The sequence below is a fragment of the Elephas maximus genome, chromosome 21 (genome assembly GCF_024166365.1).
Source record: "Elephas maximus indicus isolate mEleMax1 chromosome 21, mEleMax1 primary haplotype, whole genome shotgun sequence".
In the NCBI taxonomy this organism is placed as follows: Eukaryota; Metazoa; Chordata; class Mammalia; order Proboscidea; family Elephantidae; genus Elephas; species Elephas maximus.
In genome coordinates, this window is record NC_064839.1 from 39,363,219 (window position 1) to 39,378,712 (window position 15,494).

General features: G+C 39.3%; 1 protein-coding gene across 18 annotated transcripts in view; it reads left to right on the forward strand.

The window, feature by feature from the left end:
- HYDIN (HYDIN axonemal central pair apparatus protein) overlaps positions 1-15,494 on the forward strand; it is a 443,907-nt gene that overhangs the window by 60,995 nt on the left and 367,418 nt on the right. For all 18 annotated transcript variants that reach the window (XR_007514557.1, XR_007514558.1, XR_007514559.1 and 15 more), the window contains one exon: positions 14,998-15,197. Coding sequence is in view for 14 of the 18 variants with exons in the window: in XM_049863606.1 (XP_049719563.1) it covers positions 14,998-15,197 (200 nt within the window). In the remaining 4 variants the exon portion in view is untranslated. The remainder of the gene's footprint in view (positions 1-14,997; positions 15,198-15,494) is intronic.

A 15,494-nucleotide genomic window follows, 5' to 3' on the forward strand; every position in this document is an offset into this window, starting at 1 on the left:
TTTAACTGTCGAATTTTAGATACATTAACATTTTATGCTGGGCTCGAGTATAACATATGAGCTGTAATATAATATTCAGAATTGATTTTCCTAAAAATGGTTTTGTTTTCTTCTTTTGATGACTGTCTAAGGCTGATGGACATTTTGGGAGAGAAAAAAAAAAGCTCCTGTCATTAGTTTTGGTCACCTTTTTCTGCAAAGATCCTGTTACACTTCCACTGCCAGCAGGGTTCCGTACTCAGTAGTTCTTCCAGTCATGGGCATCTATATTCACCCTTACCGTTGGAAATCCGAAAGGGGCTTACACAGAATGCCTGGCTAGTGTGAGGCGTGCTGCCCTCTGGGCCGCCCCAGAATGCAGCCAAGAAGTAACAAGAGCCAGATTTATTTTAGGAAGGATAAAAGTCAGTCATTTTACTACATGTAACTTTTTCTTCAGTTGGCCAAATTGATAGCCAAAGTACATACGTATATTTTCCTCCTTATCCCCTGCTGATCTGAGCACACCCCATTCTCATTTACCCTCCTCACATCTGGAGGATGAGATACGTAAATTGCAGCATGCCACAGCCTAATAAGCCAGTCCCCTTTCAGTTGGATTTTCAGCACCCATGTATATTAGCATGTTGAAGATGACAGTGCAGTTTTTTCTGTCATCTACTCATCGTTTTTTTTTTTTACTCATCTGGCTTCCTGGGGATTTAACTTTTTAAGAATGCCAAATATTCCAAAAACAGGTGCAGTAAATCCGCTTTGGCTTTCCTTATCTCTGCTTCTCACACAGACTTTTTCTTTAATGAATGGATGTGTTACTAATCTAATAATCCTAGTATACATGTCATGCACTGTAGAAATATAATAGTCAATATTATCATAAAATAACAGTATAACATTCTGGAACCTAGACCTTTTAAATTGGTATCTTTACTACTAAAAGAAATGTGAAAAATATTAGGCTTACCTGAGAAAGCAAAATAGGGTACTTACTTGGGCTTAAGGAAACGTCTATTTATGATGGTATTGTCCTGTGGGAAGGGTAGCAGTGGCTTGAAGAAAGGATGCAGTGAGGCAAATTCATTGCTCAATATGTCTTACAAAAATATCCAATTTGTTGTCAAAATAGTTTTCCCGATTTAATACTACAAAATTTAAAAACCATGACCCAAGAAGCATAAAAAAAGTTCACGGATTTTATGTTATTTTTTTTTTTAGTTGTGTAATAATAAATTGTGTTGCCAGCATTTTGAATTATAACATAATGTTATATAGATATCATAAAACTTTCCGCAATCCAGTCATATTCCAGATTTTTGTTGGCTCTTAAACTAGAATAATGACAGGGGCTTTATTTTCTTTCTGCCTGGAATTAGCCATCCCCGTACCATTTGGGAGCCCCGGTGGTGCAGTGGTTAAGAGCTAGTAGTATTTAAGTCACCCCTGTAGCCCCAGTGCCTAACACAGTGCCTGACACATTGTAAGTGTAAAGTAAATATTTGTTGAATGAAATAAGTAAGTGAAAGTTAATCTCAAGAAAATATAAAGAAGATTCTTTGACTTGAGTGTGGGGTACAGATGATAAAAGCATGAGCATATTTTAAAAAGCTCAAATATCTTTTGTATCATGAATGTATTAGATGTTAACTTTCTTACCATTTCTACCAGGGGAAAGATGTCTTAGAATTCTTCCCCAAGAAGAATGTTTCTATTTTGTTTCACATCTTCAGGGAATCTCATCACTACTTTTCAGCTTTCTGTACTTGATAAATAAGGCTAATGATGAACTTAGGCATTTTCTTTATAAAGAACTCTTCATAGTTTAGTACCCAAATAAAGGTATTAAAAATGAATAATATTCTTTTACTTAATCAACAAAAAACTGTTGGGCACCTGTTCCATGGCAGGACTAGTTCTGTATGCCAGGGATCCAATGGAGAGCAGAACAAACATTGGCCTTCATGGAGCTGTGTTCTGCAATGAATAAACAAATATATAATTTAATGTCAGGTATTAAGATGTGTTATGAAGAAAAATAACCACTATAGAGAATAGAAAGTGATGCTGGGAGGTCCTGTTTTCTTTTGCTAGAAAGGATGTCTTCTCTGATGGGGTGATATTTGGGGAAAAGAATTGAATTAAGCCATGTAAATAACTCAGAGAAGAGCTGTCTGGGGAGAAAGAACAGTAAGCATGAAGGCCTTGTGGAAGAAACATGCTTGGGCACATGATCAGGAAAGGGCAAGAAGGCCAGTGTGGATGGAGCAGAGGGAGCTGCTGGAAAAGTGATCGGAGACGAGAGGAGTTGAGGTTGCAGAGGACAAGATCACGCAGGGTTTTGGAGGCCATGCAAAATGTGATACGAAGCCACCATAAAGAAATTATTATATATTTTTTTATGTCAGTGATAGGCAGAAGTTTTCACAGATATGCAGAAGCAGAATAAACAGTATAGTGAACAACCCTCACCCAGCTTCAACAGCTATAGGTACATGATCAGTCTTGCTTGCTCAACCCTGCCCCTCCTCCCCAGTGAATTATTTTGAAGCAACCCTGTATGTTATTTTTCTTCATCCATAAATACTTCATTATGTGTCTCTAAAAGACACCATACTGTCGTTTTCATACCTTAAGAAAGGAGCAGTTAATTCCTTATCATCAAATATCCACTTGGTATTCAGATCAGTTCCACCACTCATCTGCCACTTTGTCTTACTGTGGTGGCTTGCATGTTGCTGTGATGCTGGAAGCTATGTCACTGGTACTTCAAATACCAGCAGGGTCAACCATGGTGGACAGGTTTCAGCAGAGCTTCCAAACTGAGACAGACTAGGAACAAGGACCTGCTATTCTACTTCTGAAAGAATTGGCCAGGGAAAACCTTATGAATAGCAGCAGAACATTGTCTGATATAGTGCTGAAAGATTAGACCCTCAGGTTGGAAAGCACTTAAAATACGACTGGGAAGAGCTGCCTTCTCAAAGTAGAGTTGACTTTAATGACATGGATGGAGTCAAGCTTTCTGGACCTTTATTTGCTGATGTGGCATGACTCAAAATTAGAAGAAACAGCTGCAAATATCTATGAATAATCGGAACATGGAATGTATGAAGTATGAATCTAGGAAAATTGGAAGCCATCAAAAATGAAATGGAACACATAAAGATCAATATCTTAGGCATTAGTGAGCTGAAAAGGACTGGTATTGGCCATTTTGAATCAAATAATCATATGGTCTACTATGCCGGGAATGACACCTTGAAGAGGAATGGCATTGCATTCATCGTCCAAAAGAACATTTCAAGGTCTATCCTGAAGTACAAAGCTGTCAGTGGTAATATGCATATGCCTAAAAAAAGACTAGTTAATACAACTGTTATTCAAATTTACGCTCCAACCACTAATGCCAAAAATGAAGACACTGAAGATTTTTACCAACTTCTGCAGCCTGCAATTGACCAAACATGCAATCAAGATGAATTAATAATTATTGGTGATTGGAACGCAAAAGTTGGAAACAAAGAAGACTTGGTAGTTGGAAAATATATATGGCCTTGGTAATAGAAACGATGCCAGAGATCACATGATAGAATTTTGCAAGACCAATGACTTATTCATTGCAAATACCTTTTTTCAACAGCATAAACAGTGATGATACACATGGACCTCACCAGGTGGAATACACAGGAATAAAATCAACTACATCTGTGGAAAAAGATGATGGAGAAGCTAAATGTCATCAGTCAGAAAAAGGCCAGGGGCGGACTGCAGAACAGACCATCAGTTGCTCCTATGCAAGTTCAAGCTGAAGCTGCAGAAATGTAAAACAAGTCCACGAGAGCCAAAGTACAACCTTGAGCATATCCTACCTGAATTTAGAGGGTATCTCAAGAATAGATTTGACACATTGAACACTAATGAGCAAAGACCAGACGAGTTGTGGGATGACATCAAGGACATGATACATGAAGAAAGAAAAAGGTCATTAAAAAGACAGGAAAGAAAATAAAAATGCTAAAATGGATGTCAGAAGAGACTCTGAAACTTGATCTTGAACATAGAGTAGCTAAAACAAATGGAAGAAATGAAGTAAAAGAGCTAAACAGATGATTTGAAAGAGTGGCTCGAGAAGACAAAGTATTGTAATGACATGTGGAAAGACCTGGATTTAGAAAACCAAAAGGGAAGAGCACGCTCAGCATTTCTCAAGATGAAAGAACTGAAGAAAAAATTCAAGCCTCAAGTTGCAATATTGAAGGATTCTATGGGTAAAATATTGAACAGGGCAGGAAGCATCAAAAGAAGATAGAAGGAGTGCTTAGAGTCACTGTACCAAAAAGAACTGGTCGATATTCAGCCATTTCAGGAGGCAACATATGATTAGGAACTGATGGTATTGAAGGAAGAATTCCAAGCTGCACTGAAACAGTGGCAAAAAATAAGGCTCCAGGAATTGGTGGAATACCAATTGAGATGTTTCAACAAATGAATGCAGCACAGTAAGTGCTCACTTGTTTATGCCAATAAATTTGGAAGAGAGCTACCTGGCCAACCAATTGGAAGAGATCCATATTTGTGCCCATTCTAAAGAATGGTGATGCAACAGAATGTGAAAGTTATCAAACAATATCATTCATATCACGTGGAAGTAAAATTTTGTTGAAGATCATTCAAAAGTGGTTGCAGCAGTACATCGACAGGGAACTGCCAGAAATTCAAGCCAGATTCAGAAGAGGATGTGGAAAAAGGGATATCATTGCTGATGCCAGATAGATCTTAGCTAAAAGCAGAGAATATCAGAAAGATGTTTGCTTGTGTTTTATTGACTATGCAAAGATGTTCGACCGTGTGAATCATAGCAAACTATGAATAACATTGTGAAGAATGGGAATTTCAGAACACTTTATTGTGCTCATGAGGAACCTGTACATAGACCAAAAGGGAGTGGTTCGAACAGAACAAGGGGATACTGCGTGGTGTAAAATCAGGTGAGGTGTGTGTCAGGGTTGTATCCTTTCACCATACTTATTCAATCTGTTTGCTGAACAAGTAATCTGAGAAACTGGGCTATGTGAAGATTGTCCAGGATTGGAGGAAGGCTCATTAACAACCTACGACATGCAGATGACACAACCTCACTTGCTGAAAGTGAAGAGGACTCACTTACTGTAAGTACTTACTGATGAAGATCAGAGACCACAGCCTTCAGTATGGATTACGCTGAAACATCAAGAAAACAAAAGTCCTCACAACTGGACCAATTAGCAACATCGTGATAAATGGAGTAAAGATTGAAGCTTTCAAGAATTTCATTTTACTTGGATCCACAATCAATGCCCATGGAAGTAACAAGCAAGAAATCAAGCAACATTTTGCATTGGGCATATCTGCTACAGAAGACCTCTTTAAAGTGTTCAAAAGCAAAAATGTCACTTTGAGGAGTAGGTTGCATCTGATCCAAGCCATGGTATTTTCAGTCACCTCATATGCATGCGAAAGCTGGACAATGAATAAGGAAGACCGAAGCAGAATTGATGCCTTTGAATTATAGCATTGGCAAAGAATATTGAATATACCATCGACTGGCAGAAGAACAAACAAATCTGTCTTGGAAGAAGTATAGTAGAATGCTCTAGCAAGGATGGTGAGACTTCATCTCATGTACTTTGGACGTTGTCATGGATTGAATTATATACCCCCCAAAATGTGCCTATTAACTTGGTTAGGCCATGATTCCCAGTATTTTGTGATTGCCCTCCATTTTGTGATCATAATTTTATGTTGAGAGGGCTAGGGTGGGATTGTAAGGTCACCTCCCTGATCCAATGTAAAGGGAGTTTCCCTGAGGTGGGGCCTGCACCACCTTTTATCTCTCAAGAAATGAAAGGAAAGGGAAGCAAGCACAGAGTTGGGGACCTCACACCACCAAGAAAGCAGTTCCAGGAGCAGAGCGTGTCCTTTGAACCTGGGGTCCCTGCTCCTGAGAAGCTCCTCGGCCAGGGGAAGATTGAGGACAAGGACCTTCTTCCAGAGCCAACACAGAGGAAACCCTTCCCCTGGAGCTGACACCTTGAATTTGGACTTTTAGCCTACTTTACTGTGAGAAAATAAACTTCTCTTTGTTAAAGCCATCCGCTTATGGTATTTCTGTTATAGCAGCACTAGATAACCAAGACAGGTGTGTTATCAGGAGGGAACATTTCCTGGAAAAGGACATAGTGCTTAGTAGAGGGTCAGCAAAAAAGAGGAAGACCCTCAATGAGACAGATTGACACAGTGACTGCAACAATGTGTTCAAACATTGCAATGATTGTAAGGATGGCACAGGACCAGGCAGTGTTTTGTTCTGTTGTATATAGGGTCTCTGTGAGTCAGAACTGACTCGATGGCACTTAACAACAACAACAACATTCAGATCAACTGAGCCATAAAATTTTTTTTGAAGTTGGTTTGCTCAAATCAAGATCCAAACTAGTTTGCTGATTGCATCCCTATTAGGTGGTTCAGAGTAGTCTTCTGTCTCCTCTGTTGTTATCGTTAGGTGCCATTTAGTCGATTCCTTGTAGGTGCATGGATATTATCCTATCATTGATAGTGTTATACTTCAGGATAGATCTCGAGATGTTCTTTTTGACAATTTGTCATCCCTTGCATAGTAGACGATGTGATTGTTTGATTCAAAATGGCCCTTACCAGTCCATTTCAGCTCACTAATGCCTATGATGTCAATCTTTGTCCATTCCGTTTTTGACAACTTCCAATTTTCCTAGATTCATACTTCGTACATTCCACCTTCCGATTATTAATGGATATTTGCAGCTGTTTCTTCTCATTTTGAGTCATGCCACATCAGCAAATGAAAGCCCCAAAAGCTTTACTCCATCCATGTCGTTAAGGTCGACTCAACTTTGAGGAGGCAGCTCTTTCCCAGTCATATTTTTAGTACCTTCCAACCTGAGGGGCTCATCTTTCAGCACTATATCAGACAATGTTCTGCTGCTATTCATAAGATTTTCACTGACCAAGTTTTTCAGAAGTAGACCTCCATGTCCTTATTCCTAGTCTGTCTCAGTTTGGAAGCTTCGCTGAAACCTGTCCACCGTGGGTGACCCTGCTGGTGTTTGAAATACCGGTGGCATAACTTCTAGTATCACAGCAACATGCAAGCCACCACAGTAAGACAAACTGACAGACTCTGTCCCCCCTATTTCCTGTAAATGGTAGTTAGATCTAGAGGCCTGATTAAATTCATGTTTTCTTTTATTTTTTGCCAAGAATCCTTCATAGTTAGGTATGTCCTATTGCATCACATCAAAAGGCCGTTGTTACATTTCATTTTGTTTTTGTAATGATCAGATGAGGCTTATTGAAAGTTAAGTTTCTAATTCTGTAAGTTATTTTGCATTTATTATTTGGAATTATTATAAAAAAAAAGAACTTTCCCTCATCAACTTTTTGGCTACCCTGAGGTACAGTTTATACAGGAATGATAGGATAACTTTATCTCCCCTGAAAGAGTTTAATTAGGAATGGCATGATCTGGCTCCCATTTTAGGATTACTCTGGTTGCTAAATAGAAAATAGAGAGAAAAGTATGTGAGGCATGACAGCTAGTTGCCTCCTCTGATATTCATTTTCTATTTCCTCATTGGTAAGTGAACCATAAATTTTGGTTGTATTCATTGCTCTCTGAAATAAAAGATGACGTTTCCTAGCCTCCTTTGCAGCTGGGTGTGTCTAAGTGTTGGCCAGTGAGATATAAACAGAAAGACGTTTAAGGCGACTGCTTGAAGAGAGCTGACAGCAGGGAGGTACTCTGTTTTGTCCTTCTGCCTTCTTCATCCTGGTCAGCAGCTTGGCTATGGGAGGCAGCTGGCATGCTAGGAGTCGCCCTTTACCATGAGGTGACGTTGAGAATAGAAGCCATGTGCTAGAATGATAGAGGAGGAATTTAGGAATTTGGGTCTCTGATAACACTATGGAACCACCATACCTACCTGGCCTGCCTACCTCTGGACTTTTTTATGTGAGAGAAATAAACTTCTATATAGTTTAAGCTATTTTGTTATTTTTTTTTTTCTGTTGTGTGGAGCTGAAACAAATGCTGAAGAATACAGGAGCAAGAGGCTGTTGCAATAGGCAGGCAAAAGATAAGGATGGTTTGGACTGGGTTGGTTACAGTGAAGGTGATGAGAAGATGAATTAAGAATATATTTTTACTGTACAGCTGTCAGGATTTACTGATGGATTAGATGAAGGGTGTGAGAGAGAAAGAAAGGAATCTAGGTTGACTCAAAGAGTTTTGGCTATCAGCCAAATGATGGCACCGTTACTGAGTTAGGGAACAGTGGAAGAGCAGGTCAGTAGGGCTGGGGGTATGGTGGAGAAAGTGGTGATGAGGAATCAGGAGCTCTGTTAAGCTTGAACTTCCCTTTAGATATTCAAGTGGAAATGTCAAGGAAGCAATTGGACACATCTGCAGTAAAAGGGAGATGCTTAGAAGCTAGAGATAAATATTTGAAAGTCATAAGTGTAAATAAAGATGGTACTTTATACCAAGGGATAGAAGAGATGACATTGGGAGTGATAGAGAAGAGTTTGGGAAGAGGAGGAAACTAACAAAGAGTGGTCAGTGAAGTGGGAAAACAATGAAGAGGTCACAGTGAATAAATGAATAACTCAGCTGTGTCTAAGCTATGAAAAGTAGAACAAAATGAGGATGGGTAATTAACCATTAAATTTGGCAAGGTCATTAGTGACCTTGATAAGAAAAATTTCTGTGGAATGATAGATACAAAAGTCTGATTGGGGTAAATTAAAGAGAAATGAGAAAGTGAGGCAGTGGCAATATTGAGGAGTTTTGCTGTAAAGTATAACTGGAATCATGAAGAAATAGCTGGAGGTGGGTGTTGGGGGCAAGGGTAGGTTTTTTAATATTAAGATGGAGGCTATTTCAAGCATGATTATAAGCTGATGTGGGAATGATGTTCAGTAACATGGGAAAGCTGATGATTCAGGAAAATCCTTGAGTAAGGGAGAAGGGTTGAGACACACAAGGAGAGGAGTTGGCCTTAGATAAAAATAAGAGTGAAGGCAGAGTATATGGGTGCAGGTGCATTAGAAGATTTGAGGGTACTGTAGAAAGCAAAAGAGCTAAAGAGGAAATTAGTTACCTTAAACCCCTTTCAAGACCCACAGAACATATGGTATCCCACTCAATTTTTATGCGTCTGGAGTTCTTTGGAAAGGGGGTAGTCCAGTTTTAATACATTTAGCCTCAAAGTGGGAGCCTTTTGAATGCATCAAACTAAAAAATCCTGAGGCAGAGCCTCATTTTTGTGTAGACTGAGCATTGTCTTAGGTGATGCCCCTTGGATATATGGATATTCTAAACTTTTGACAAGTGTGCTTTTATTTGTTTGAGATAAGCCTCCTGACTGTGTTTCCCAGTTGCTATGTTCTCATGAGAATGTCCTTATCATGAGAATAAGCTATTGCCAGTCTTCATTCAGTCATAATGGCCATTTTCTCCTTTATGCTATTCATTGTTTCCAGTGTTACTGGCTGCTTTCTTTTCTAGAGTCTGAACAGTAAATAATGGCTTTCCAAATGGAATAATGCATTGCAGTGGTAGTTTTAAAGAGATTGGAACTCCTGTAAGTTATTCTTACCCTGCAATTAATCTTTGCATCCACTTGTAGCAGGTGGAATGCACCACTGTGAGCAGCTCTGCAGTATTCCAGGGCAGCTAATTCTGCTTCTTAGCTGTTAATACTGCTTTTGTTATAATAAAGAATGCATTGTAGTGGTAATTACCCTGAGATTCAAATTCCTTTAGTTTTATCTATTTTGCCTGTAAGTACTGCTTTTGCAGTAATGACGAAAGCATTGTAGTGGTAATTTTCCTGAGATTAAAAAAAAAAAAAACCCTTGGCTTTATTTATTTGGGCTGTAAGTACTGCTTTTGCAGTAAGGAAGAATGTGTTGTATCATATTTTGAAAAGTTTCATGAGAAATAATAAAATAGGCTAAGAAGAAGGAGACTCAAATGAAATGTACATGCAGTTGTTGCCAAGTGCCTTCATGTTTTACCTCATGTTTTTTAAATTTTCAAGAAATAAAAGATTTTTAAAAACCCGATTTTATCATTGACTCATATCAGCAGGATTTATGTCATCCAGGGGCCACTGGGACATGTGGGATCCCAGATAATATGTATCAAAATTCATAACTCATAACAAATATTCTGAATTGGTCTGTTAATCAGCATGCTTTCATTAGTGAAAATACATAGTATCAACAAAAAATTCAAAGGAGAAAATAATTGGATCTTAAAAGGGCTAAGTGGATGATCTATACGTGAATCACGAAGCAACCATGTTATCATTGTATACCAAACATAACAATGGCTGAAATAAATCTGGAAGTCCCAGTCTCTTTTCAAGCCAAAGGTCAGAGGTCATTCTTTTTTTTAATAGATGGAGAAATTTAGATGCAGCTAGGAAGCTGAGACCCCAACAAAATCATATGAAGACTAATAGCAGTAGAGGATAAGGCCCAAGATACCTAATCAACCTCGTTTTTAAACTGATTGGGGTTTCAGAAGTGATATGTCCTTTTTGGGAGGTTAATTTCAGGTTGAGACAATAATATATAATACAGGAAACCTGTGAAAGCCAGAACTCAATGAGATTGCCTTGTTTTTCCGGGTTTCACAAGTTTTCCACCTTTTGACAGGGTTCAGTCTTAAACCACTTTTCTCTTGTTCTCTATTAGTGGGAAATATTTGCGTTTTCCTTCTCTGACAGGTTTCCACCTTACACAGGTTCTGGCTTTTGCAGGTTTTACTGTATACACTTTTAACGAGTTAGGGAATTTATAAAATTTTTAAGGGACACTGAGTATTAAATTCCTGGAGTCCTAGTCAGATCTGGTTTTACTCTGTGTTACCCTTTCCTCCATCAAGTATAGGAGTGGAGGAAAGGCAGAAGGAGGATGTGAAGGCTGAACCACATTGACCTTGGCCTTGATTGCCACGGAGAGTCACATTTGCTGCAGTAGAAGACATCATTTTCCTTTGCTTGAGACTTTAAAGGATAGAATTATTGCCATGTTGCTTTCTATCATAGGGCTAATGTAAAATCAAGATTCTTTCTTCTCACTTCAGAGAAAGTCAAATCTGCTATTTTCATATTCTACTGCTGGCTTTTTAAAGTTTGGAGGATGGGCATTTTGGAAGGAAGGCTAATGGACAAAACATGGACTGAACATTTCATCTGGAGAGCACTGTCATTTAGGATAACGTTACAGGATGTAAAGTAATTCATGGCTAAATCTCTCACAGTGGAGGGGAAAGAGCCCAGAATTAATATCTTGGCTTTGAGTGGTACCCTGACTGCCTCTGAATCTAAGTACGGTGGAAGAGAGTGTATCAGCTGAAGGAATTGCTTAGCTGCAGGCTGACAAAGCCTCCCAGGTCATAACATCTGAATTAATTTTAAGCCAGTAGAGAAATATGTAATGATACATTGCATAATCTAATGCAATCATATTAAATACATAAAATCAGAGACTGGAATACATTTTTAAGATGTTGTTTAAAGTACTTCATATTCTTTTATGGATGTGTGAATTGATTATGAAAAAAATATTTAATTCTGATCAAACAGCAAACCTTCCTCATTCAGAAACTTGAAAAGGCTTGGATCTAAGATACAGCTATTGATCTTTTACCATCCAGAGCAAAGGAAAGTGAAGAAAACTGAAGATTCAAGGGAGCAATTAGTCCAAAGGACTAGTGGACCACATGAACCACAGCCTGCACAACCCCAAGACCAGAAGAGCTAGATGGTACCTGGCTACCACTACCGAATCACAACAGAGGGTCCCAGACAGAGCAGGAGAAAAATTATAGAACAAAAAATAAAATTCGCAAAAAAGACCAGACTTACTGGCCTGACAGAGACTGAAGGAACCCCCAAAACTATAGCCCTAAGACGCCCTTCTGAACTGTAACTGAAGTTAGTCCAGAAGACAGGCTCAAAATAAACAGTAACACCAGAGAGGAATGTGATCCTTAGAACAATCAATTCTAGGAAATTAAAAGGGCAACATTTGCCCAAAAGCAAAGATGAGAAGCAAGGAAGGGGTAGAAAATCAGGATGAAAGGAAACAGGGAATCTAGGATGGGAATAGAGTCCTGACACATTGTGGGGCATGAAACCAATGTCAGGGAAGACTTTTATGTACAGACTATCGAACGGGAAACTAATTTGCTCTGTAAACTTTTACCTAATGCACAATAAAAAAATTTTTTTTTAATTGAAAATGTTTGAAAGCATCCCTGTGAACATTTCAGTTAGCCTTCTAAGCTATTTTCAGCTATCTTCAATTCCTTGTAAGTAAGGTGGACTAATGTAAATCTTCCATAAATTAAGACAAAACACTTTGGGAGCTCCTCCCCTGCTAGATTCAGCAGTATCTTTGGTCCTTTGTCTCAAAGCCTCAATTAATATTGAGTTTCCACATGTACCAGGTGCTTTCCAGTTTATAATTCCCAACAGAATCTTTGCTTGCTGGGTTTGATTTCCTAAGAAAAAATGAAAACAGTACTTATCTCTTAGGTTTCTGGTGCAATCAGGCTAGACTGCTTTATTGTTGAGTTCTGTGGGATTTTCTAGGATCAGTATGCTTAATGAAATTTGCACTTCCTCATGTCTGAGTAGCATCATTGCTGAGCCTGGCATTACCATCTAGAAACCAGAATCAATTGCAGAGCTAAGAGCCCAACAACTCAATTTTAATACATTTCGTAAATAATGTCCATTAATTTTTATTACTCGTTCCTACCTTAGGACTTTTACATTTGGCAGTTTTCTTTGCCAGAAATACTCCTTTCCTTGATTTCACCTGGCTGGCTCCTTTTGTTGTTCATGTGTCCATTCAAATATCACTCCTTGGTCATTCTAACCTAGATCAGCCCTCTCCCCCTTTCCTATATTTTCATCACAGCTCTTGTACCTTTCTGAAATTATCTAAGTCTATTATTATTTTAATGATCATTATTGTCATGATTATTAGCCTAATAACTAGATAAAACATGTTGAGGTTTTCCTTTGTGCCTTATGCAAATCATCCTATTTAATATAAAATTTTGATATCAACAGCTAACATTCATTGGGAGCACTGGTGGCACAGTGGCTAAGAGCTTAGAATGCTAACTAAAAGGTCTGCAGTTTGAATCCACCAGCCACTCTTTGGAAACCCTGTAGGGCAGTTCTACTCTGTCCTAAAGGGTTGCTGTGAATTGGAATCGACTCAATGGCAAAAAAAAAATGGGTACAGGGTAACATTTATTGAGCACTTACTACTAGCCCAACACTGGGCTAAGCATTTTACCACACTGGTTGGACACCCTGGTGGTGTAGTGGTTAAGAGCTATGGCTGCTAACCAAAAGGTCCACAGTTCAAATCCACCAGGTGCTCCTTGGAAACTGTATGGGGCAGTTCTACTCTGTCCTGTAGGGTCACTATGAGTTGAAATTGACTCAATGGCAATGGGTTTGGGTTGGTTGGTTTGGTCTAGGCCAGTGTCATCTCTTGCCTGATCTACTACAATAGCTTCCTAACTGGTCTCCCTTTTCCTGTTTTAGCTTTCTTACAGTCTGTTGCCCGCATAGCAGCCATTGATTTTTCTAAAATACAACTCAGCATCATTGATGCTTTCAGTCATACTTAGGACCTGACAGTGGCTTACAAAGTCCTGTGTGATCTTGCCCTTCACAACCTCTGTGCCTCATTTCTAACCACTTTACATTCCTGGCCTTCTTCTGGCCACAGGGTCTAAAACTCACTTCCCCCAGATAGCCATCTACATGGCTAAATTTCTCACTTCCTTCAGGTCTCTGCTGAAATGTCGCCTCCTCCTACAGACCTTTCCCAACCATCCCATATAAAACAGTACTCTGATTACTCTCTATTTCTTTATCATGCTTTGTTTTTCTCCGCCTACCTCTACCCAACATAGTTATACTCATTTTCCTTCAGCAAATATTTGTAGAATGTTTACTGAGTACTAGGCCTTGTTCTAGGCACTGGGTATAAGCAGTCGATAAAATGGGCAAGTATCCCTGTTGACGTGGGGGTATTCCATGTAGGAGGGAGACATACAATAAACTCAGTAAATAAGTAAAATGTATATAATATGTTAGATGACAATAAAGAAGGCAGGAAAAAAGGCTAGAGGACGATGGGGCCGGAGAAGGAGGGTTCATTTCAAAATAGGGCAACCAGGGGAGGCCTCAGGGAGAAAGTGGACCATTGTACAAAGTTCTGAAGGAGGTGAAGGAGGGAGCCGTATCTAGAGCATTCTGGACAGAGAAGGAATCATGTGCTGACACTCCAGAGGTGGGACACTTCTGGCATGTTCAAGAAGCAGCATGGAATCCTATATGGAGCAGTGTGAGCAAGGGCAGAGGGGCAGAGGCGAGAGATAATGGGCATTCCGGCTTTCAGTTTGGGTGATTTTGCACAGAGGAGCAACCTGAGCTGATGTACATTTTAGAAAGATCCCTCTGGCCATTGTATGGAAATAGAGTTTAGGGGAGCAAGGGTTGAATTAAGGAGGCCAATTAACCCAGGAAAGATTGGATGGGCCAGGACCAGAGTGGACCAAGGTGGCAAGAAGTGATCACAGTGTGAACCTCCTCTATCTAAAGAAAACTGTGCCTTGATGTCCACCTCCCCCCAGCCCCCACATATCTAGAAAACACATGAAGCAGACACTTCTCTACTGGCACATAGGTTTTAACACCTGAACTGGCTGTTCTTTCTCTTCCAGAAGAGGAAATCTCATTGAAAGTATACTTAAAATTGTTTCAGAAAATTTTTATAGACTATGCTAAGTTGTTTTGCAAAATTCCTGGCCTACGGCCATATTTCTTGCACAGTTATCTTGACCACGTTCATTTTTCCACAAATAATAATGATATTCTTTCCTTGTAGGATTACACCCATCTGTTGACCTGTGTGACGGAAAGAGAAAAGTTCATTGTGCCAATTAAAGCTAGAGGTGCGCGAGCCATCCTAGATTTCCCTGACAAGCTGAATTTTTCCACTTGTCCTGTCAAGTACAACACTCAGAAGATTCTGCTGGTACGAAACATTGGCAACAAAGATGCTGTGTTTCACCTCAAAACTCATAGGTATGCATTCCTCCAGCTCTTGTTTTTGCTTGATTATAGCTAAATGCAATCAGCACAAGTAATTTGCTAGAATAGCAGTCAGGGCGGAACTGCGAACTGCTAGCTACAATATTCAGTGACATAGGGCAGACTGAGCATCCTTCATCCTAAGAGGAAACCAAAATCCAGTGCTTCATATCTTATACCCATTTCTAGCTAAATTATCCTACCTGGTTGGGTAGGGATGGTCTTCTGAAATACTGGATAAAAGTCCTTCTATTTAGCATAGAGAATGGCCCATGGGAATCTATTAGTGAT